The sequence below is a fragment of the Zingiber officinale genome, chromosome 2A (assembly GCF_018446385.1).
Source record: "Zingiber officinale cultivar Zhangliang chromosome 2A, Zo_v1.1, whole genome shotgun sequence".
NCBI lineage: Eukaryota > Viridiplantae > Streptophyta > Magnoliopsida > Zingiberales > Zingiberaceae > Zingiber > Zingiber officinale.
The window spans coordinates 121,728,556-121,754,464 of NC_055988.1; the positions used below are offsets into that span (position 1 = coordinate 121,728,556).

The 25,909-nt window shown below is 38.4% G+C and overlaps 1 protein-coding gene across 3 annotated transcripts in view; it reads right to left on the reverse strand.

Moving 5' to 3' along the window:
• Positions 1-17,013, reverse strand: part of LOC122042134 (DNA annealing helicase and endonuclease ZRANB3-like) — a 37,788-nt gene extending 20,775 nt beyond the window's left edge. For all 3 annotated transcript variants that reach the window (XM_042602088.1, XM_042602087.1, XM_042602089.1), the window contains exons 1-5: positions 16,575-17,013; positions 15,234-15,590; positions 12,754-12,886; positions 1,207-1,382; positions 761-834 (exon numbers count right to left, since the gene is read on the reverse strand). In XM_042602088.1, coding sequence (XP_042458022.1) covers positions 761-834; positions 1,207-1,382; positions 12,754-12,886; positions 15,234-15,590; positions 16,575-16,871 — 1,037 coding nt within the window. In that variant the 5' untranslated portion in view covers positions 16,872-17,013. The remainder of the gene's footprint in view (positions 1-760; positions 835-1,206; positions 1,383-12,753; positions 12,887-15,233; positions 15,591-16,574) is intronic.
• Positions 17,014-25,909: the final 8,896 nt, after the last annotated feature.

Consider the following 25,909-nt stretch of genomic DNA (forward strand, 5'->3'; position numbering starts at 1 on the left):
TTATTCTATGTATGTTGGTCATTTTTATCTATATAAATACATTTTAAAAAATCAATATCAACCATATATGCCCTGGCATACATATGAGTTATATGGTGAGTCAATTGCATGCTACCTACATAAGTTTTTTGAAACCTTGAAACATAAAAGGCCCACGTGACCACTTTATAAAGCCATGATTCCACCCTTGGTTATCAATCCCTTCCACGACCATACATACATCCTTTAATAATTATTCCTTTTGATCAAAACCCACATGAATCTAGAAAAAAGTTATAATAATTTGTATCTGAACTATCCTACTGATATCCCTAGAGGAACTTAAACCCTCTAGAATCAGAATGAACAAATGAAAACAGTTTGAACTGTTCTTCACTATCTTTTCTTTTCCTAAGTCACTTACCTCTCCCTGAGTCTTTCTTCATAGTAAATTTTCTTTTATTTAACCCTCTTAAGTGCCTACAAAGATTCTCATACAAAAACATGTCCTAATAAATTCACCAATTTTCTCATTTGAATTTCTTTTTCATATTCTTTTGAACAAAATCCACTGACTATTGATATTTGGAAATTTCTCAGTAGTGAGAAAAGAAAAGGGTTTTGAACAATAAGTATCTTAAGTTTGTCCCATACAATATTAAAAATTAATAGGTCAACGAGTTATATAACTCCACTTGGAAGATTAGCAATCAAAAGACAATTATGATTTAATTAAGACCATGATAAAAAAAAAAAAGCTCAATCTTTACTCAGATATAACCTTGACAAAGAAGGTGTCCCTGAAAGTAGAATAATTCGCTTGGTCTTTCTTGCCAATTCAAGCACAGATTTTGTCTGTTGTAACAGAAAAGAAAGCAAATTTAAAGTAATAATGTGAACCAAATCTCCACCAAAGCAGGGTGTAAATCTTACACAGTACAGATATTAGTAACTAGTAATATGACACATTAATAAATGCTGATCCAAGATGAATAAAAAATAGAAAAAATATGCATCAAGAATGTAAAACCCAAAATAGATAACACATTGTAACCACAACCTTTTTGTTTAATTAACACTGAAGAGCATATAGATAAAACTTTTATTTGTGACCTTCCATATTAAGAATCTAAGTTACTCTATGGCAGATCTTCAGAACTAAGGAAATATTAATTAAGAGTTAAGACGGAAAAGAAAGGACAGCCGAGTTGATTCAAAAGAGCATACCTCTTCTGACTCAAATTGTTTCTTGGTGCAGCGTATATTATGTGATTCATCAACAATTATAACTGACCAGTTTCTTTCTAACATAGCCTTACGCAGCCGACTCAACATCGTATATGATATAACCACCACCTTTGGATGTCTTTCCAAATAATCAAGATTATCTTGATGACCAAATACTGGGAAAAAAAATAAACAAATAAGCATCTCAAAATGTTCACAAGCATAATAAGAAGATAAATTTTGTCTGCCCAAAACAAGACAAGATGAAAGATAATCAATATCAAAGCATATACGAAATTGATCACACTTTTAGAGCATTTGATTATCCGTCAGGTTATCATGCCCAAACCCATCCTCAAATGAAGTATCATGGAAAAATAACTTCCTATCTAGTGCAAGGTAACTAGCTCATGTTGGTGCAATCGACCTCCAAGATTTTGATGTTTGTTTGACAATATGTTTAACAAAGTCTAGTACGATCAAGATTGACCGGATGACTAGCAAGGGTGAGAAATCTTCTGAGTGACTAGTCCTAGCTAGGGCTAACTGCTAAGCAAGAGAAAGTCCTAACAGGAGGTTAGGAGGTTAGGAGGTTAGGCAAAGGGTGAGAAGTCTATCGAGTGACTAGTCTAGGCAAGCGAAAGTGACTAGATGACTAGTAAGAGTGAGTAGTCTACCAAGTGACTAGAAAATCCAAACAAGTCAAGGGTGACTAGATGCTTGGCAATAAGAAAACACTAAAGGGAGGTAACCCTTGGTAATGAGAAGTCCTGGAAGAGTGAACTCTAAACAAGGGAAATCCATAAGGAGAACCCCAAGTAATGAGAAGTCTTGGAGAAATGAACTCTAAGGGAAAACCCTAGAGGAGGTAACTCTAGGTAATGAGTCTTGGACGAATGAACTCTAAGCAAGTGTGACCGAAAGGTTTCCAGTCGACCGAACCAATGGATTTTAGTAAACCTAAGTATAGTTTTACTAATACTATTTTGCATTACTATTATTGCTAATATGCTAATTTAGCGTTGCAGGAAAAGCCTTAGTGAATCAAGACGATCAGAGTAAATGAAATCCAAACTGTTGGTCCAAGTAGGTCGGCTAGAAGGGGTGAATCTGAAAAGAAGTTTAAAAATTTCTCTTGCTTTTTATGCAGAGCAAGGACACAATATTAATTAAAATAAACAATTAATATAATAGCAATAACTTAAAAAGTAAGAAGACTCAGAAATTTACTTGGTTACAACCTAGGTGATTATTAATCCAAGACAGTTGAAAAACTCTACTAAAAAGACTCCTTCGTGAAGGCGGAGTAGCCTCTTGACTTTGAACACTCGGGAATTAATTAAAAATGAATACAAGAGTTGTTATTTAATTCCTACCTCCAAGGGATTTTTTATAATCTCCTAGGAGAATGTTACCATTGGTTGACGTGGCTCGGAGGTGCCACTAAAGGAATCTAGGCCGCTCCCGGTATGGATAAAACTTTATTCGAAGTACAACGGTCGGCCAACGACTCTGCTCGATAGGAGGCGCCTTCACGCCGGGACCGAAGGCGCCTTTGCGCCTGTGCTCAAGGCGCTTTCGCGCCTATGCTCAAATCGCCTTTGCGTGGTCCATCCGAGGCACCTCCACACAGCTGAGGCGCCTCAGGTCTTGATGACTCCAAAAGTCAACATTAGGTTGACTTTTTCTTACTTCCTTTATGTGGATGATACTCCAGTCATTCGGAGTTAAGCTCATCTGAACCCAACTTCGATCTTCTCCTCGAGCAGGCTTCCTCCCTGCTTTTCGTCCCTCGAAAGCGCCGCGCGCATCCTTCTCGTCCGCCAGTGTACTCTTCCGCAGCTCCTCAACCCTCGGATGTATCGAGCCCATCGACTCGCTTCCTGTGTCATCCTTCTCGTTAGGTGCGTCTTCCGCTTTACTTGTTGTGTTCCTAAGTCCCTACACACTTAAATAATACAAGGCATAAAAAAACACAAAGTCTAACATAACCCGGTTGATCATGTCAAAACCAATCCGGGTACTTACACAAACAAGTCTGGAAAACCAGATGTTTGGCGGGTAAGTTTAAGTAAGCTAAGTAGTGTGGTGAGATCGTGTCACCGTCAAAACAAACCTTAGGCGATGTTCCGACTAAAGAAACCAACGGAGGTTTCTAAGTCGAGATCAAAACAGTCTAACTATCTATATTACTCATACATACTATTATCCAACTTTGTTTTGCAAACTACTATTATTATTCTAATTGTGCTAACTCTGTTTTAGAGAAAACAAGTTTGGGTTGACCGAGGGTTCGGTCGACTAAACATAAGGTTCTATCGACCTATCCGGATAGCTTGAAAGGATAAGATCGAAGTCCGACAAATGTGAAAAAGAGGTTCCGTCGACTGATAAGAATTATCAGTCGACGACTGATAAAACATGGTAATTGAAGAAGATTTGATAAAATCGCACGGGAAAGGAAACTCTGGTTCCGTCGACGGATAAAAATTTTCAATCGACCGAACAACATGATTTACGGAATCAATGAGATCATATCAGAGCAAACAAGGAAGGGTGCGGCGATACAGATAAAAGGTTACGAATCCGTCGATCGAACGGTCTTTTAGTCGATCGAACGAAGCCTATAAAAGAAAACCTCGAGGTTCGAGGCAAATCATCAATTCTCTGTTTGAATCATTTTTCTCCTGCTGCTCTGTTTGTACAAGTCTTGCTGCTCTGACGCCGAGAGGCTTTCCAACAACGACACTTCATCTTCTATTTCTTGTTGTCGGTATATTTGTTTTTACTTGAATTTATTTAAAGGATTTAGTAGTGTTGTTACTATCCTCCTCTTACATTGTACGAGTTTGCTTCTTCTACAAAAGGTTTCAGAGAGAAGAGCTATAGTAGATTGCCAATTGAAGCGATCAAAGATCATGGACCTTGGAATAGTAGTCATTGGACTACGAACCAAGTAAAATTAAACTCTGTTCTTATTCGCTTTACATTATTCAACTGCTACTTTGATTCGGTTTTACGAAAAGACGAAACAAAAAAGAAAAGGTTCTAAAAGAACGAGATTCACCCCCTCCCCCTCTCTCGACTCTTTCAATCCTACAACTCGGACTTTATTTCGATCCTACAGCTCAGACTTTATTTTGAATTTCAAACCTAGTACCGGAAGAAGTCAAAACGTCATCAAAATTCATGACTTAAGTGACACAGATAAAGAAGGTTCATGTTGTAGACATAGACTATGTCAATCAAAGAGAACATGTAATTCAGCAACATTGTAACTCTAAGTACTCAGAGTGCACAAGGCAGTGTCACAATTTAGAGAGTAATTCTACTGTCTGGAAGACCATGGAATCTGATTCAGAAGCAGAGCTGCTAATAATGCAACTAAACTAAATAGCTTCCTCCACCATTAAGAACTTGCAACAAAAGCAGATTTAACAGACGGATAAATATCTGGTCAAAGTCAAGTAGGATCGTCATATTGTACATATGATGTTCTTTGCCCTAACATTAAACTCAGTCAATCAGAAAAGTATGAGAGCTGTGGAAGTCAAAATAAGTAACCCAAAATTTAGCAAAAAGTAACTTTTCTATTGGGCAAACATCCCAGTTAATAGCTAGACATATAAAATAAATTTAAAAAGGAGACTCAAGAATAACAATTCAATAATTTATGGTTTCAGAAGATCCATCAGCTCAACAAGAACAGTGAAAGTACAAATCCGCAGCACATTAATGAACACACTAATGATAGAGATGTGTAAGATAAATAAAGAATGAACGATCTGTTGAATGCCAACATCAGACTCAAATTGGAGGAATTCAAATAACCAGAAAATACTGACAGAAGGATCACTAGTTTTGCAGAGAAGACTAGTAATTAAAGCATCATCCTAGAGAAGAAAAGAGCCTCTTGCATGGAAACAGAACACGGAGTGTTTTATTAGTTATTTCAAGTGTGCAAGGGGTAATAGAACTGGGAGGTATGATCAGTTAATTATCAACTCCATCCAGAAACTCTTTTATAGTAGAACAATACACCTCAATGAATATAGAAAAACATTATAACCATTAGTATATTGACTATGAATTATAAAACATAAAAGATTATATTTGTAACAAAAAAAAAAGGTATTAGGCTTAATAGAGTATAGTCAGAATATATGGAATTTAAGTTTAGCAATATTAAATGTAATGAAACAATTGTTAAAATAAAAAATGACGAGACCTTTAAGTAATTACGATCATTTTTGAAAAACGATGGATGGATTGAGGGAGTTGTCTTACATAGAATATAAACAGGATTGTTGAAATAAAGAAGAAAGTCGAGTGTTTTATGTGATCGTAAAATACCTCTAAAACTTAAAGGAAATTTTTACAAAACGGTAATTAGACCTGCTATGTTATATAGCGCTGAATATTAGGCTATGACTCGAGCGCATGGGCAAAAGATAAAAGTCGCAAAGATGAGGATATTAAGGTGAATGTATGGACATATGAGGATGGACAGAAATAAGAGCATTAAAATGAAAGTCAGAGTTGCATCTATTGAGAGAAAAAAATGCGTTTAAGATAGTACAGAACAGGTACTTAGATAGTCAATAAATACTTTAGTTAGGCGATGTGAAACTATAACAAATACGTAAACGAGGAAGACCAAAAAAGACTTAGTCAGCAACAATAAAACAAGATAAAATTTAGTAAAGTATAGATGATGAAATAGTAAGGGATAAAGTTCAATGGCGTAGAAGGATCCATATAGTTGACCCTGTTGGTGCAACCTTAGGTCAAGGTTGACCTGGTTGACCAGACTCGAGTTGACTTGACTCGAGTTATGTTTTGATGTTTGACGAGTTATGACGATGTTTGACGTGAACAGAAAAGTTGTATCTTGATGTTTGACAAGGATACAAGCTTGGGAGATTGTGGGTGCAACTCGTGGTCAAGGTTGACCTGGTTGACCCGAGGTGAGTTGACCGGAAAGTCCAGGGAGCTTGGCACGGAGAAAGTCCAAGTATGGAGACTTGGCACGAGAAGTCCAAGTATGGAAGCTCAGCATGGGAAGACGGAGAGGGCTCGATAGCTCGCCTCCTGACGGGTCGAGAGGGCTCTAGCTTGTTCTTCGGACCGGATGTGGAAAGTCCCGTGAGTGAAGCCGGTGAAAATCCTGAAGCTAGGTGAAAGTGGAAGTCCCGTGAGTGAAGCTAGTTGGAAAGTCCAGTGAGTGAAGCCAGGAAGTCCCGGTGAGAAGAGAGAAATCCCGTGAGTGAAGCGGTAAAACCCTAGTAAGTGAAGCTAGTGAAAGTCCCGTGAGTGAAGCCGGAGGGAAAATCCGGATGGATCAAGGGTGATCGGACATCCGGTGTTGGGAAGTCCAAGTAGATCGAGGAGAATCGCACGTTGGCAAAGGGCCAGTGGGTCAAAGGGATCGACCGAACACTTGGTGGAGAATCTAGCAGGTCGAGGAGTGACCAGACGCTAGGAATGATGAACCAACAAGTCAAGGTTGACCGGATGTTGGTGTAGCGAGGTTTAGGGTCGGAGTTTGGATCGGCCGGGACCGATCCAGCGATACATCGATAGCCGACGGCCACCGCACCGATCAAGAACCATCCAGAGTTTCATCAGAGTTATCCGATCGTCCGAGACCGATCGACAACCATCGAGGCGCAGAAGTTCGGAGAGAAGCCCGATCGCTACGGGACTCGATCGAGATTCGATCGGCCCATGGACCGATCGAGACCAAGTGGTTAGGAATGGATCGGTCCGCATCGATCCACATTGAGCCCGATCGGTCCACGCATCGATCCAGCTACTGCCGCGACGCAGCCATATTTCTTCCGTGTTTCTTCGCTTTCTTCGCAGTAAGGAAGGCTGCTGCTGCGAGCCTCCTACTTCTTCTACTTCTTCTTCCTCGATCAAGCTTCCGCCTGCTCGAGGTTCGAGCTTTGAGCTCGCCTCCGCTTCGCGTGAGCTTCCGCCGATCACCGCATTGGGTTGTCGCCCATCGCCTCCCACGATGAGGAGACAAGCCAGTATCGCATTCATATTGTTGTTCAGATTTGCTTCTTGCTTTCCTTGTACTCCTTTCTTGTTGTTACAAGTATCAGGCGAGGTTTCTCCACCCACAAGGAGCATTTATTAGCCTCCGGGACTCATCCACCGACGGATTGATAGTCGTCCACCTTACGACACGCCGAGGAGTAGGAGTTTATCTCCAACCTCGTTACATCGGTTGTTTGAGGTTTGTCTTCTTTCCTTCGCTTCGTGTTTATTTTCCGCTAACACGCTGTGTAAACGCACGATGGGGGCTTATTCACACCCTCTCTAGCCTCCGTACGAAGGATCCTAACAAGTGGTATCAGAGCAAGGTTGCTCTTCGTCGGATTAACACCCGGAGGAGCACAAGCTAGAGAATGGATCGACTCGGAGAAGACATCACGTTTCCACCCTTCTACGAGTGCTGCGACTTCGCGTATTGGAAGGTAAGAATGAGGTATTTTCTTATGACTAACCTTGAAAATTGGAGTTGTGTTCAATTAGGTTTCAAGCCTCCGATGGACAAGAAAGGAGAAACCCTAGAGAACAAGGAGTGGACCAAGGAGCAAATCCACCAATCAACCATCAATGATGAGGTAACAAAAATCATTGAATTTTCTTTATCTAATGATATTTTGTGTAAGATAGGAGGATACAATAATGCCAAGGAGTTGTGGAACAACTTGGCCAAACTCCATGAGGAGAACCCCACTTCAAGCCATGAAGAGGAGCCTAGTGAGCCAAGTAGCTCACATCGTGGAGGTGAGGAATTAGAAGTTGAGGGCTACTCAGCATCTAAAGAAGAAGAGGAGGTGAGTTCTTCTTCAAGATCGGAGCACGAAGAAGAAGCTTTTACCTCCGGGAGGGATGAAGAAGAGAGCATCCATCCATCCTCAACCCTAGGTAACTCAAACACTTTAAGTTCAAGTAAATTGCATATAATGTGTTTTGAGTGTAGGGAATTTGGACATTACAAGAGTAAATGTCCAAAGAAGACTAAGAAGACTCCACCGGCGCCAAAGATCAAGGAAGTCGGAGTCCCAAAACGCAAGGGCAAGGAACACGTGGTGTGCTTCCAATGCAAGCAACGGGGACACTATAGGAGTCAATGTCCAAGGGGGAGGCAATCTCACAAGGACAAAAGACCAAGCACGTGTAAAGGGGGAGCGAAGGCAAACCCTAAGGTATCCTCTAAGGTTCATTCTTGCACTTCTAATAAGATACATGCTAGTAGTCTTATTGCGATTGTCAAGAATGATAAGCATGATAATCATAGAAATCAACATGTGTGCTTAGGTGCTAAACATCTTAGCCTAGATAAGAACAATACTAGGAAGGTCAACCCTAGGATTAACTCATCTAAGGCTAAGGAGAACCTAGGTAGAAACCCCAAGACAACTAGACATATGCCTAGGAACACCTCAAGAAAGAATGATAAATTAAAACTTGAGGTTTTAGAGAAAGAAAATCAAGTCTTGAGGTCAAGACTTAACACTCTAGAAAAGACCCTAAAGAATTTAGAGAAGTCAACTCTAGGGTCTAAGGGTTAAATTTCAAAGCCCAAGGACAAGAAAGGTTTGGGTCACAAACCTAAGTCCCAAATGGTCAAGCCCACCTATCATAATGTTCCATTCGATTATGGAACAAAACCTAGGGCTAGGAAGAACAACACCAAGGTCACAAGGGGAGTCACCCCTAGAGTTGATCTTGATGAGTCCCAAATGATCAAGGCTTTAAAGCCTAAGAGGGTCATTAGGAGGGTTGCTAGGGAAGTCATCCCTAGTGAATATTTAGTGAACCCAATGAGCTCAAATAGGTATTGGGTTCCTAGGAGCGTGATTTCATCACGCTAGATGAGTTAGGGTGTGTCAACCTTACTTGAATAGGTAGTTAACCTAATCATGGCAAAAGGTGGCACTTTAGGAAGTTTCAAGGTGCAATCAAGCCTTGAAAATGAAATTGAAAAATATTCCTAAGGTGAGTCGTCTAGAGTCAATTTAATTGGCACATAGTGATCTAAACATCCTTGATATATGATCTTAGATCTATTACACTTAGGAATATAGAACCTATGGCAAGATGATCAAAATTATCAAAAATGGCAACTAAGGCTAGTTTTAGGTATTTTCTATACCTTTATGTGCTATTTGCCATATATTGTTTGCCATATACCATGTCATGACATTATATTTATTTTATGATCATTTAAAATGTCATGATAATGCTTAGGTTAGTTTAAATGTCATGCTTTATTTAAGTTTCACACTTTATGCCATGACATCATGACATTGGCACATGTTTTTACTTATGAAATCATTATATGCCATGTCATCATCTTGTGCAGTAATGATCAATGAAATTGATTTAAGGATAAAAACACATTTTGATATTGAGATCAAAGTGTAGTTTAGCAAATGCATGAGAACTTAGCCTAAGATGACCTAAACCCATATCTCACATCAAAATTAACTTGGATGTGTTTGATACACTTTAGATGTGTGTGAGATATTAGGATCATGAGTTAGGATCAAGATACATAGTTCTTGTACCTAGATGAGCCTAATTCAAGAGATTGGAGGATCATAGGGAAAACTTGTGTACAAATCATGTACATATAGTCCTACGATTATGGTCCTAAATTAAAGGGTTTAAAATCATTTTAAAATTGATTTGAAAAACCTTGATGAAGCTTTTCTAGTGATAGCATTCATCATTGAGCAAAATGATACAAAGATGAGTTAAACTTTGAATTATTTCAAAAGTTTTTGAACTTTGTATCAAGATTTGAAAATGGAAGTTATTTTCATCTAAAACTATTTTTCCATGATAGTATATGGTATGAGGAATGTATCCTCAAAATTTTACGATTTTTTGAATTTTCTGTAATTTTCTGTGAATTTCTGAATTTCTCCCGGGGAGAAAAATCAGAAATCTCTGATTAAGTCATGGACATAGAGTCCGAAGATGATGGTCCTAAATTAAGAAAGCGAGGATCGATTTGGGAATCGATCGAGGTTCCTGATCGGTCCGGGGACCGATCAGGGTTTTCAGCAGGTGTCTGAAATTTCAGTTTTGGGAGTTGAGTTTCGGTTTCTAAAGGTTTGAAACTCTCAAGACATTGTTGGTGCAATGGTCGGGGAGTTGACCTTTAGGGGAGTCTTACCTAATTGTCAAGGGGAGTTGACTTTTAGGGAGTTTTACTTAAGACTTTTGAGGATTAGTGATAAGGAATTGTCACTAAGTTGAGTGTCGAGTTTAGTATCAAGGGGAAATTAAGGGTTTGAAAAAGGTATGGGACTTTCGTAAGAAACTCGACTGATTCCCTCATGTGTCAAAAGGGGAGAGATGTCCCAAGGGGAGAATGGGAGAATGTTTGGAAAACCTAAGTTAACCTAACTTGTTTATGGGTTTCACAAACATCAAAAGGGGAGATTGTTGGTGCAACCTCAGTCGAGGTTGACTGGTTGACTGACTCGAGTCGACTTGACCGAGTTATGTTTTGACGAGTTATGACGATGTTCGACGTGAATGCAAAAGTTGTATCTTGATGTTTGACAAGGATACAAGCTTGGGATTGTGGGTGCAACTCGTGGTCAAGGTTGACTGGTTGACCCGAGGTGAGTCGACTGACTAAGTCCAAGCAGGAGCTCGCACGGAGAAAGTCCAAGTATGGAGACTGGCACGGAGAAGTCCAAGTATAAGCTGGGAAGACGGAGGGCTCGATAGCTGTTCTCCTGACCGTGGTCGAGAGGGCTCGGTGAGCTTGCTCTGGACCGGATGTGGAAAGTCCGGTGAGTGAAGCGGTGAAAATCCTAGCGAGTGAAGCTAGGTGAAAGTGGAAGTCCGGTGAGTGAAGCCGGGCAAGAGGCAGGTGAAAGTCCCGTGAGTGAAGCCAGACGAAATCTGGTGAGTGAAGCGGTAAAACCCTAGTGTGAAGCTAGGTGAAAGTCCCGTGAGTGAAGCCGGGCGAGGAAAATCCAGATGGATCGGGTGATCGGACATCCGGTGTTGGGAAGTCCAAGTAGATCGAGGAGTGACCGGACTTGACGAAGAGAAAAGCCAAGTGGGTCAAAGGATTGACCGAACACTTGGTGGAAAATTCTAGCAGTCGAGGAGTGACCAGATTGATGACCAACATGTAGAGGTGCGAGCCAGAGAATGAAGGCGAGGTATCTTGGAGTTTCTAGTATGATCGATGTTCTGTGGGAAGCCCGTATCAAGTGTCACTATGAGGGTATGGTTCGAGATGTTGACCGGATGTTGTGTAAGATCCAAATCGATGTTTATCGTTTTGTGGGCGTGTAGAAATTGAAGTGGTTAATCTCAACTTGGGATGGTCTTCTGGTGGCAAATGTGTGGCTAGAGTAGATTGTGCAGCAAATGGAGCAATTAACCTCACTGTTGTATAATTTGACGTTGGTGGCAAATGTGTGGCTTGAGCAGTCCTTGTTACTTTGTAATTTGACGTTGGTGGCACATGTGTATCTTGTGCAAACCATTTCTTGCATGTACATAAAGCTTGTGCAGACCATTTCTTGCTTCTACTTGGAGCTTATGCAGACCGTTTGTTACATGATGGAGCTTTGTTGAGCTCGCCTCCGAAGCTTCGCGTGAGCTTCCAGTCGTCGATCAGCTGCTGCAGTTGGGTTGTGAAGTTGCTGCTTCATCGCCTCCGGTCGACAGAGGAGGCAAGCGAGTGTTGCATTCATATTGTTGTTTGTATTTGCTTCTTGCTTTCCTTGTACTCCTTTCTTGTTGTTACAAGTATTGTGGCGAGGTTTCTCCACCCACAAGGAGCATTTATTAGCCGGTTCTCCGGGGACTCATCCACCGACGGATTGATAGGCTTCGTCCACCTTACGGACACGCCGAGGAGTAGGAGTTTATCTCCGAACCTCGTTACATCGGTTTGTTTGAGGTTTGTCTTCTTTCTCTTTCGTTTCTGTGTTTATTTTCCGCTGCGCTAACACGTTGTGTAGAAACGCGACGATTTGGGATCGGCTATTCACACCCCTTCTCTAGCCTCCGTACGAAGGATCCTAACAGACCCCACCTAGTGGGATAAGGATTACTTATTGTTGTAACAAAAAAAATGATATAACATAACCTTAAAAACTAAGATAAAGGCATATTTACAATAATAAATGCAAATATTTACTAAAACAAAAAATAACATGAATAATATCCAACAATAACATGATAATAGACCACACTAAGATGATATGGTTTAAATTTCATAATTATATCAGTTGAACAAATTAGGGCTGATGTGCAAAGATAAAGAACCAAAAAAAAACTTTGCAAAAATATAGTTCCCGTAATTAACAATATATAACTTTAAACATAAAATAAGAGAGACATTAAACTGGAGGTTTCAACAATTTCATACAGTTTATCAACACAAAATCAAAAGGTAAAACTTAATGCAACCAAACCCTAGCAAACAATTGCTTGATTTAATTGATGAAAGATCATCTAACTTCATAGAATTTGTCCTCTAGAAAGTACCGAGATGTATATCCTTTGGCAGCAATGTTGGAAGCCAATGTTCTATCTCCTCAGCCCAAGAAAATCTCAAGACAGCTGGACAAACAATTAGAATGGGGCCTTCATCATTGAAGCAGCATGCAACAGCAATTGCCTGAAACATATACAAGAAACATATGAATCTATTTAAAAGAGAGAGAATAAAAGAAATGATAACTCACTTTTGTATCACATACAATGGTAATAAATAAGATAAGGTGCCTGTGAAAAAAAACATTACCCATACCAGCACCCATACCCTCATGAAATACATAATCTCCCTATGTATCTTATATCCATCATGAGTACCTATTGGTACACCCATACCAATCCTATAATATCAGATGGATATTGGTACCTGGCTAAATGAGTCACGCGCCCACCAAAACTTGACCTGAATACTAATATGCAAGTATAGACATTTTGTGTGTGTTTATGTGAGAGAGAGACTGAATTTATTTGGTTATCCACTATCCGAGCCCAACTCACCTAAGCTCACATCTATATTATGTACTTATAGTACCACCATGTGTTTAGGGAAGGAAACGGGTCAGATAGTCACATGTACCCACTGAGGCCTATCATGCTTGCATACAATATGTGATGGTAATGACAAAGAATGTCTTGAAATAATCTAGAATTTCACGAAAGACATGTATTGTTTCCAAACATAATCAGAAAGTGTCAAAGAAGACCAGTGAAGCATTGAATGGGCTAAGCTAGCTATAAACTCACACAAAACACTAAAATAAGACAAACTCAAACAGAAATCAAAATAATGATTGAAAGAGAGCAACGTTATATTTTTTCCTTAAACTTGTCGAGTGAATTTAATTTCTCTCCTTTTCCACCACACCTCATCCCCTCTCATAAGTCATAAATTCCTCTTCATGATTATTTGACTGGAATAAACTAAGACCAAGCGGATACTTGTTAGCTGAGATATTTTAAGAATAGTATGGCCCAATCTTAGTCAGGATCAGACAATCCTAACCAAATCAGAAGATAAAGATTTGGTCGGCTTTAATGCTTTAATTTCATAGTTAAAATCAACCAACACAATGCCCTAGTATGCCTAGTCATCAAATATGGAAGGCAGTAAATTGGAGATAAAGCATCCAAAAAAATCGACATGTTTATACCATGCTGGAATCCTCATATAGATGTGAGACACTGAGATATAGGTCATTATATAGAAATGTAGGGCACAGTTTTGATTCTTAACCATTTTCTTTCACTTCTAAGGAAGCACTTGTAACTAAAGCATAAGTCTATTCATTAAAATCAATTAGAATTCAAAATTCCTTTGACAAGGAAGAATGCATGCTGTTTGAAGGATTGTGCATCATATGCAACTTGTGTCAATCAACCTGCTACACATGCTAACGCAGAGACACCATCAGGACATTTGGCAGACATAACTAGTAAAACAGTAACGAAGCTCGCATGCTCATTACACAAGCAAACAATATATGATGGGCCAGAATTATTATCATACTACCTAAATATGGCATGGGCCGCATGGCTGCCAAAGAATTAAAAAAATGAAAGACCACAAGGATCATAATAACTCCAGACACCAGATAGTTGTGAGTAACAATAGTTTCAGTCAGCTAGGAAGATGCAAAAGAAAATAGTTTCACTGTAAGAGGCAATCTATATTGCGCATAAGGGGTATCCGTGATACATGCAAATTATTCTCTTAAGAAGCCTACAGTATAAATTTTTTATTTTATTTTATTTTGCATAAGCATGCAGGCCATCAACATGGATAACCACAAAAATTGGCACTAATTTATTGATTTTGTACTTGATCAAAGTCTAATGAGACAATTGATTTCGGGGTAAATTTTGGCATTGCATCACCTATTTAAAAGCTCAATCCACGCGCATCAAAATAGGACATCTAAAGCAAGTGTTATTATCATGAGCAGAAGATGGCTCATTGCATCACCCATTTAAAAGTTCAATGCATTAAACTACAACATCTAAAGCAATTTCACAAACTTAAGATGGTAAGAATCTAAGAAAAGATTGAAAATGAATGGAACAAGATTAACTATAATGGAGATGAATATTCAACATAAGACTGAAAATGTAACAAAATATTAGTTCCGAGTCCAACTAAGGAATCAACCCTGACAAACACCCTAGTCAGATTTAGGAGTCCAATGAAGAACAAAAGTGAACCATATAGCTGGGTGACAATCAATACTTGTTTTTTTTTCTTGTCATAAACTCAATATAATTTATCAGTTTCAAAACGAACTGTGTTGACCATATAGATCTTAACCAGGCAACATTTTTAACTCCTCTGTCACACCAAAAAACAGTATAGATTCTGGAATGCAGAGATCATAACATCCTCATGGACATCAACACGCCATGCTATCCTAATATCTAAAGTTTCATCTTGAATAGTGTAACTGCATGCTAAGTGAATAAGAACTTGAAGCAACAACCTGTATGGTCTTTCCTAGTCCCATCTCATCTGCGATGAGACACCGCCCACCCCTTTGAAGTGCAAACCGAACTCCTTCAAGTTGAAATGGAAGAAGTGAATCTCTAAGGGTCTTTGGCAGTTTTACAAGAAGCTCATCAACCTGTTCCTCAGAATGATGGCCCTCCATGCAAGGTGTCCACCGTATGCCTACAGATTGTGAGAACTTCTTGACAACCAAACGTGTAGTGTAAGGAATTTCTTGCAATTCAACCACTGCTAACTTCTTTATGCATCTTGACACTAAATCATAATCTAAAAGCTTGAAGACGGAAATCATGCGACCACTCTGGCTCAGCGTTGGTTGAAATGGAACAACCTAAAAAGAAACATAAGTACCATCAAAAGGAATATACATTTTGGAAACAATTGACAGAAGAAAAAAAAGGTTCTAATGCCATATTAGAAGTGAATTCTTGTTTCTCAATAACTCCATTTCTCATGGGATTTTAATTTTAAATTAAATTTATGTTTTTTTTCCTAAAGACACTACATATGGAATAACCAATGCAGGGATGTACTGCATGCACAAATGAGAGCACTCTCAACAAGAACCGCAGAAAAGTGATTGATGTATCTTTTATGTTTATAGTATCAAAGGCTTAAATAAAGGACAATTGTGATGTGAATTTGGCATTTGACAGCAAAAGAATGAATTTTCTCCTCACAGAGCATTTATTCTTACTTTTGTCAAAATGGATTTCGACTTGGAGAACTTATAGGCATTTATAATTGTGAATTCTCCTTACATAGTATTTGGTCTTGTTTTGTTGAAGAAGTTTGGACTTGGAAAGCTTGCCTATTTGTTTTCCTTGGCTTCACCATCTCAGCATATTCAACTTCAACAATACAACTTAGACAAAATGAAGACAACTCAGAGCTCATTGCATCTATATATTAGAATTTCAACATATCTCAATCTTCCTAAATCTGGTTTGCAGGACTGTTGGCCCCTCTTACATTGTCCTTAGCTCATTACTAACTAATTTGTTGGCCAGGTTTTCCTCCTTCCTTCCTTCTCTCATAACTTTCCATTGATTTCTTCTTACATTCTCCTATTAAATCTCTACAGATTATTAGGTTGCACTTAGCTTATCCAATTTTCTGGCAGTTGATTTCTTATCCATGCATTTTAATCATTTCAAACAATTGAAATTTGAAATTCGTTGGAAACATGGAGTCTGGCTATATAGTCACAGTCGCAATCAAATTCCATTTAATACATACATCTCGGGTAAGACAAGAAACAAGACAAACACAACATAAAAAATAGAAGCAAAATGGAAACTTTTATGGGGCAGACCGATAACACGCAGTTTTCAATGATCCGGAGGCACTCAGCCTCCCCTGGGAACGAAGAACCCTGAATAGGCTCCGGGGCGGCGGAGAACTCATCGGCAGAGCATATTTCGAGGACGACCCTGAACGGGGAAACCGGCGGGGCCCGAGGTTCCACCGGCTTGGGGCATGGTATGCTGGGGCACCTAGATAACTTCCAGGGCCTGGAATCCGCTAGCTCCGCCGCACGCTTCCTCTTCTCGAGGGCAGCCAGCCGGTTCGCCTCAGCCCTCCTTCTCTGCTCCTCGGTGACCTCCATCATTGAGCCCTCGGTACGGAAGTCGAGACCAAGAAGCCACGGAGGAAACAGAAACGGATCGAAACGAGGAAGTTGTGCACCGTCGATTAGGGTTTTGAAGAGCACGGGACGGTAGTGAGTCAGGAACCCAAGAGGAACGAAGAGAGAGGAGGCGGGGCGTCATTTGAAAAGATGGGTCCAGCGGAGATTTCGTTCTCATGGGTAGCACGTGGAAGGCGTCGGTTTCTCTACGCGAATATTCTCAGCATCAAATTTAAATTATATTGATATCCTACGCGACCACCGCTGTCCACGTATGCGCGACTATCTGTGTAGCACCGCTCCATCATTATTTTTCTTAAATTTTTATGAAAAATAATATGCAAAAAAAAAAAATCTCACTAAAATATTTAAAAATAAATATATAAAATAATAGAACTCACGAAAAATAAAATGATAAATCATAAATTTAAACATTTTATTGAAATTGTTCTTTGAACATATCATAGCTCATTTTTTATTATAACAGCGCCTCATAATGAACCTCGTCTATTTTCGTCTCGTTTTTCTCTCTTAAAAATCTAAATATTTCAAATCATTTATCTCCCCTTTCTCTCTTAATAACTCAAATATTTTTAAATCCTCCTCCTTCTAGCTCCCTCGCACCGCCCTTCACCGTCTTCAACGATCAACTCTCTTAATGTCGACTTGTCTCATCTATATGTCGTTGTTTATTTACATGTACATATCTATATTCATTATACTATCTATTTTTAACTCTATGCTCCCGTCTCATCTTAGAGTTTAGGGTTTAGTATATTGTAGCAACTACGGTTCCGTAGTTAGAGCATCCACAGTGGTTAAACCTCACTGTGAGCTCCTTCGTTGCCACGTCTGCGCCACATCAAAAGTTAAAAACCTCACACCTCTTTCCACTATCAAAAAACTTCTCAACAACTCCTTCATGGGTCCCACACTTTTCATTATATATAATTCTCATTTATCCTTCCTATTTTACATTATACACCATTAAATTTTTATAAAATTTAAATTTACCACTTGCTAACATGAAATAACATTAATAATTTAAAAAAAACATAAATATTACATTGCATCAAATGAAAAGACATACATTATAATAATATATAAAAATAAACGTAAAATCATCTACATCAGGTCATGTCTCTGTTTAATTTTTTCCACCATTTTCTCATGTAAATAAAGTTATCCTGGTGTCATCTCACTAGTATCCTTCATAAGAATTTCATAATCCTTATGAAAGATCTCGGCTTCCCGCAGAGCCATTTTTTGCATTTGATATTCTTTAATATCTTGTCATTCTTTGTCGATGTTATGTTCCATTGTGTCGCCCTCTCTGGCTTTAGATTTGCCCTTCCTCTTCGCTGCCTTTTGCCCTATCGGACGAATGCGGACTTCAGAGTCATCTAAATCAACACTTGTATCTGGATTTGATGTTGAAGTGTTTCCTCCTGACTCGGATGTACTTACCTTCTTGTTAGAGTAATGAGCAACTGATTGTGGAGTATATTTCTCGTAGTCTTTGAGAACCCTCCACACATGCATATACTTAAAATCCTTGTTATTGTTGTTGGCTTTCCACATATTCAGTGCATTCTCCAACACATTTTCGTCACTCCAACCGCTTTGCCGATGAGTATAAATATTATTATAAGTTGCAGAAAATTCATTTGCCATCGGTGCAAACCTATAATAATGTGATTTCAGACGCTGATAACTTCTCGTCATAGATCCAGTGGGGCGATGTTTGTTGTAGTAATCACCAATACGTTTCCAAAAAGCTTGATCCTTCTGGTCATTACCAATGATTGCATCAGTGCTTATAGTTGCCCATGACTTCGCAAGGACCACATCTTCATTGGGAGACCAGAATCTTCTTTTCGATTCATTTTCCTCCAGCTCAACTTCACGCTCTTCTTATGATGAGTGTGGTGGCACTTGAGTTGCTGGAACAGATGATGGCGTTAGAGATTCTTTGTCGCTGATAGATGGATCAATAGTCGCGCTTCTAGATTCATTCGAAAGTATGACAGGTGGTTGATTAGGAGAAACCCCGTAAGGATAAGACATCCCAAGTTGGCTACCCATTGCTGACCAGTCTTGGGATGAATATATACCAAATGGAGCTGAGGCGGTGTTACTTTGATTCCACGGCTGAAAAAAATTTTGAGAACTTTGGGAATTTGGAAATTTTGGAGAATATTGTGGAACATATGAAATATTTTGAAATTTTGGAGGATATTGTGATTGAGAGAAAAAATGAGGATATTGGATATTTGGAGGAATGCGAGTATTTTGAGAAGATGTATTTCCTTCCGTATTTGAAGAATTCAAAAGATTCGTAAAGGAAGTATTGAGATTTTCATCCATCTCGAATACAAATAGGGAATGAAAGGAAGAATTGAGTTGAGAGCAAAGATAGCAATGGAATGAATGAAATAGATCTCATATTTATAGATTTTTTATATATTAAAAAAATTAAATTATAACCGTTGAACAACGGCTAAAAATTAGCCGTTGCTCAACGGCTGTGCTCACTGAAATGAGAAGCAGGTACCAGACTTTTTGATTTTTTTTTTAAATTATTAAAAAAATTAAAAAAATTAAAAGACGAAGAAGCGGCTTTGCAGCGGCAGAGCCGCTTCTTCGTTTTAATTAAAAAACCTCCCTCCACTATGGGAGGGAGGTTTTTCACTCAGTCCACGTCATAGTGGGAGCTCGGAAAGAGCTCCCACTGTGGTTGCTCGGAAAGAGCTCCCGCTGTGGTTGCTCTTACTATAACGTTCTTGTTCTGAGAACTATTATAGCAACTACGATTTGATAGCTTTTACAATATGGAAACCCTAAAATAAGAATGTTGTAACATTTATAATTTGGTAACTACTACAATGTTCTTATCACACCACGTTCAGCAACTACAATTTGATAGCTACTATAATATGATGCGATCAATATGTTCTAATCAAAACTAGATGAATTATCATTTTATTGTTTAAAACTAACATTGTAATATGTCATTTTACATAATTAAATAGCATCTAGTGCATCAATGTCCCATAGAACCTCTACTTCTCGTGCATACCGCAAGAAAATACAATGGAAAAGCAACATCTCCTAGTTTAAGTCGTTCATAAAAGCACTAGAACCAAATGATCGATAGTTGAAGTTGCTAAGTAGAAGCTCATTTACATGAGAGCTAGTGTACAAAATATATTTGACAATTGTGACAATGATGCTAAATGTTTCATCTTACAAACTAAGAAGATTAGATTTATACGAAAAGATGTTGCACTAATTCTAGGACTTCCAAATCATGACAATGAAATTCCTTTGCATTTGAATGTTAGCTTCACCCCACTCTACCTTCAACATTTTATAAATCAGGAGTGTTCAAAGAAGGAAGTAGAGAACAAGCTAATCAACGTCAACAAACAACCAGAACCATCTCTTGAATCCGATACATTGTTTTGTCAAGTTGTTATTTTATATTTTTTTTTATATTCCTTTTATTTACTACTACTAGTAGTATATATACACTACCGGTAAAATTACTACTTGATTGTGTAGATGACTTTAAAAATATAGATAGATATAATTTGTGTAAGACTGTATATGACTACATGACCTCACAAATGAAGGTCATAAGTGTGATGGTCTTTCAAAAGTCTAATCCATAGGGGCTCGAGGGAAATCTGTTAGTGCAGTGGGACCGGCAAGAGGGGTGAATTACCTACAAGAAAAATAAACCCTTTTCTCCTTCTTTTAACTTAGATTAGTAGTAAAAGTTAATTAATAAAAATAATAATTGACATAAAGAAATAACAACTTAAAAGAGTAGGTAAAAGGTCAAGATTTACTTGGTTATAACCTAGATGGTTGTTAATCCAAGGCAGATGAAAGCTCACTAAAATTCTTCTTCATTGAAGGTGGAGAAGCTTTTTACTTACGTTAGAAGCTTTTTACTTACGTTAACAGTTCAGAAATAACTATAAAAGTTAATACAGAAGTTGTTGCTCAGTTCCACTTTTCTTCCTAGGTCCAGGGGTCTTTTTATAGCCCCTAGAAAATCTTATACAAGGCTGCAAGGCGCCTTCAGCGAGACAAGTGAAGATAAGATTTTATCTTCGCTGACGGTTAAATTTTACCCAGCCTAAGGGACCTTCAAAAGGTTGAATGTGTCTTCCATTGGCGCTTGAAGGCGTCTTCCCACAGAAAGGCACGGAGGTGCCTCCGACCAGATTGAGGGCGCCTCCAACAGCTCCACAACTCCCCATTGGCTCTTCCGTTGCTTCGATCACCTTGGTGATTTCGTCCATCGGAATTAGGCTCACCTAGACCCATCTTCCAACCCTCTCCTCGAGCAGGCTTCCTCCCCGACTTCTTGTTCCTCGAATGTCGGGCACGTCCTTCTCGTCCACAGGTGCACTCTTCCGTAGCACCTCGTCCCCTCATATGGACTGAGCCCATCGACTCTCTCCTGTGTCGTCCTTCTCGCTAACTGTGTCTTCCGCTCAACTTCTGTGTTCCTAAGCTCCTGCAAACTTAGACACAACGATTAAATACAACAGAACATAACTGAACTTGGTTAACTACATCAAAACTACCCTGGGGTTCTAACAAAATCAAACTCCAATACTAGGATTTGCATACCTACTTGATGTAAGTTGTTAAATTTTACTATAACTTAATTGATTCAAAATTTATAACCATACTTCTTGTATTACAAGTTTAGATGTGTGAACATGTTAGAATCATATAGCCACATAAGAATTTTGTCCTTCCAAGAATATGTCAATGGAACTGGACAATCTCATGTGTATCTACAATAAAGATGATGATTGCTCAACTACCTTTACAAAAAATAATAGCAACTTTGGTTCCATCAGATTTAGAGGAATATATGCAATTAATTGATTTCCTAGTAGAGTGAAAGAGTAAATTGATGATCAAATTGCATAGCACTTTGGCATTATTGAAGTTTTTGCTAAGCAAGTAGAGGATGTTGAGGAGCATGTAGCAGAGGATGTTCAGGAGCAACCTGCAGAGAATGTTCAGGAGCAACCTGCAGAGAATGTCAATGTTGTAAAGTAAAAGATGATCAACTTGTTGATATGCAAACTTTGGTTGCTGAGTTGAACAAGGATATTGAATAGAATGATACAAAAAGAATGGAACTATCTGCATTACTAGATAGGAATGCCAATAATGCTGAAATTAGCATTGGTGAAAAGGACATAATCATAACTGAACAAGCAAATAAAATTGTAAAGCTCCAAAACAAGTTATAGAGCAAGGTATCAGAAGAGGCAGAAGCAACCCCTACCCCAGATAAAAAGGGTCATAGAACCTAATCCGCCAACACATAGAAGAAGGAAGACATGTGCTAGAGAAAGTATTAGACTACTACCAACTCTTAAATTTCCTTCAGCTATCAAGAGAAAGAGAACTAATAAAAAATAAATAACCTAGGGGAAGATAAAGATAAGGAGAATTTTCAAAATGGCATTGTAGAATCCCTTGTCCCATCAAACACAGCTGTCATAATTTCATCAAATCAACAAACGAGGCTTGTTGAGATTTAGAAGTTCAAAACTAAAATATTGAAGGTAGGGTTGATTGTAGTTAATTTTTGTTATTATTAATCCTCAATGATATGTTTGTGTATGTATTTGTTCAGTGAGCGAAGACATATTTTAAGAAGAATAAAGATGACATAGTAACAAATACATTATTGAAGCTCAACCAATTAAAATGAGTTGGTTGGTAGCGTAGTTATATAAGTATGTAAAACAATGTTAATTTTGTTGAAGTCTCGTATAGTGTATAAAACAAGAATAATACTATTTTTATCCTTTTCATGTTGTACTGACAATAATAAATTTGAATATCAAATTTCACCATCAACTTGAAAAAATATTTAAATATAATTTTTCACAGTTGCTATAAATGTTGAAGTTATGAATATTATTCGATACTATTAACAACTTATAAATTATTCTTATGTTTTTATTGGTTCATATAGAACTACGACGCTTCCAGTATGGTCCAACTCTATTTTCTCATTAGATATGGAAGATTTAATGATAGTCTTTGATTAGACTCAGTACACCCTTGGCGAATGCATACTGCATATTTTACAATTATATTAAATGAAGTCAAAATCTTTAACACACCATACTACCCATCCATATTTTGTGGGGTTGATTTTGCTGTAAGTATTTGACTACCTGAACTAATCTTATTTATTTTTTCTTGTATTTAGTCTCCTAAAAATGGATTTTGTTTACATAGGCAATGTTGAGATGATAGATGGTGACGCATTACAACAAACTATTTAAACAGATGAATATAAGGTCATTATATATATCTTCTATCATCTTAATAACAAAGATGATCATTAGTAATGGTCATAGATATGGAAGAATGCTTATTTATACATTATAACTCTCTCGGTGATATAGAAAAATACACTTTTATGTTTGAGACTCCTGTAAGTATTAAGTTATATATTGATGCATTAGTAAAGGGAGCTCATCAAGTACGAGTCAAAGCCAGGAACAACAACTGACATGAAGGTTAAAGTCAAGGCGGCTAAAGGAAAGAAACCGCTTGGTCATCAAAATTGGCCGAGCGGGTGGCAACGAGGTGAGTGGGTTTGAAGGGTCCGTTCGGCCCAAAAGCTCATCTTGTACTGGAAAAGTCCATGGTTAGTGAGCTGCTCTAGATATATTTTTCGTCCACAGAGCACGTGGTTGGCTCAGCGTTGGTGCAGCAAAACAGCTCTGAACAACAGCTGGTGTATTTCTTAAGTCATATATTGAAAGATGCAGAGTCTCGCTACACCTGTCCCTAAAAGTTGGCATACGGACTAGTACTCACCGCTTGGAGATTCCTCCATCCTTTCTCTCACATCTCATCGTGGTGCTGACTAACAGTGCACAGGAAAGAGTCTTCTTTAATTCGGAGGCATCCAGATTGCTGATCAAATAGACCATCGAGCTAAGTGAGTTTGACATACAGTATCAACCCCAAATGATAATCAAGGCCTGAGCCTTAGCTGATTTTGACACTGAGGTACAAAACGTAGAGTCGGGAATGACTTAGAAAATATATGTCGACGGCTCATCCACTCGGCAAGGCAATGGAATAGGCATCCTATTAATATCATTGTGTGAGGATAAGATGCAGTTGTCCATACGACTGAACTATCGGGCCACAAATAATAAGGCAGAATATGAGGCTTTGATAGCTGGCCTACAAGTAACTCGGCATATGGGAGCCACAAGAGTCCTCATCCATTTTGATTCTCAACTGGCAACTCAGCAACTATTGAGAACGTTCGAGATAAATAACACCCGGCTCAAGCTGTATGCCGAAGCTTTTAAGAAATTGAAGATAAATTTCCAAGAAGTAAATATACAGAAGGTCCTCTAGTCGAACAACCAGTATGCTGACTGTTAGATTTTGAGGGATGTTCTAAGGAAATCACCTTACGGTTTTTACTTACTATAGATTCACTATTTGAGTGCATATTATATGTTTGATTGTCTTAAACTCATTTACAGAATGTCCACAATATAATTCATAGCATGAAAGAAATTGTGATTGGATCACAATTAGTGATTATCTCTACATGTGTAATTATGAACTATTAGAATTTCCCTAGTCGTCGAATTGATATATTCGGACATCATCAATTCTGTAAGACTAGCATGAGTTTTATACTCCTTGGTTCACCAAGTAGCTGTTTTCTCACTAGCTGGAGATATTGGGATGTTGAGAATTAAACGTAGATACTAGTTATGGTAACTAGTTCATTGGAGTGACTCACTATAAGACTTCATATGATTATCTATATATATGGATATATCTGTGAAGCTCTCACTGCAGTTCGAGTTCAAGATTCCTTCGACTTGAGGTATACAAGTCATCTTTATTATGGAGACTTATACTTTGACATCTTAAGCAAGCACCTCATTGAGGTGTGGACCTAGGATGATTGGGTATAAGTCGAAATATTCAAAAAAAATTGGATAGCCCATAGAGGATTCACCGCTCCTTGTGAGGAGACATATACCCTATAGCCACTCGTTAGGATTATTACTCAAAGTCTTTAGTCAAAGCATCACATGTTAAGAATACGAGACTCTTGTACACATGTACAAATAATTTAAATCCGTAGAACGAGGAAGTATTGCTTGGGCTAGGTGTGATGTAGTCAGTCTAGTAGGGACGGACACAGACCATGTCCTGAACTAAGTGGGTATAAGACGAATGAAAGGAACAAGGCACAACTCACTATAGCTGCTGAAGGGTTTAGAATTAGTTCTAAGATCAACTATGATTTTCTGGCTAATTAGGGATCATGATGTACTATTAGGTGTCACTCATGATTATTCTATAATAAGTAGTTAATTATGGATAACCCATAGAGGATTCACCGCTACTTGCGAGGAGACATATCTTATGGCCACTCGTTAGGATTATTACTCAAAGTCTTTGACCAAAGCATCACATATTAAGAATATGAGACTCTTGTATACATGTACAAGTAATTTAAATCCGTAGAACGAGGAAGTATTGTTTGGGCTAGGTGTGATGTAGTTAGTCTAGTAGGGACAGACACAGACCATGCCCTGAACCAAGTGGGTATAAGACGAGTGAAAGGAACAAGGCACAACTTACTGTAGCTGCTGAAGGGTTTAAAATTTGTTCTAAGATCAACTATGATTTTCTGAATAATTGGGGATCATGATATACTATTAGGTATCACTCATGATCATTCTATAATTAAGTAGTTAATTATAGATAGTCAAGATAAATTGGGAACCTATTAGGTCACACGCACTAACGAGTCTCTAAAAGATGTAAAACAAGTTAAAGAATAGGATTCTTAGATCAAGAGATAAATGTTTGGTTGGACCATGCATAAGATAAATATGGAAATATTTGTCATGATAGAAGCGTGGATGGGCTACCTCTCTTATGGTAGAGTTAAACCATATTTGGTTTAATAATGAATT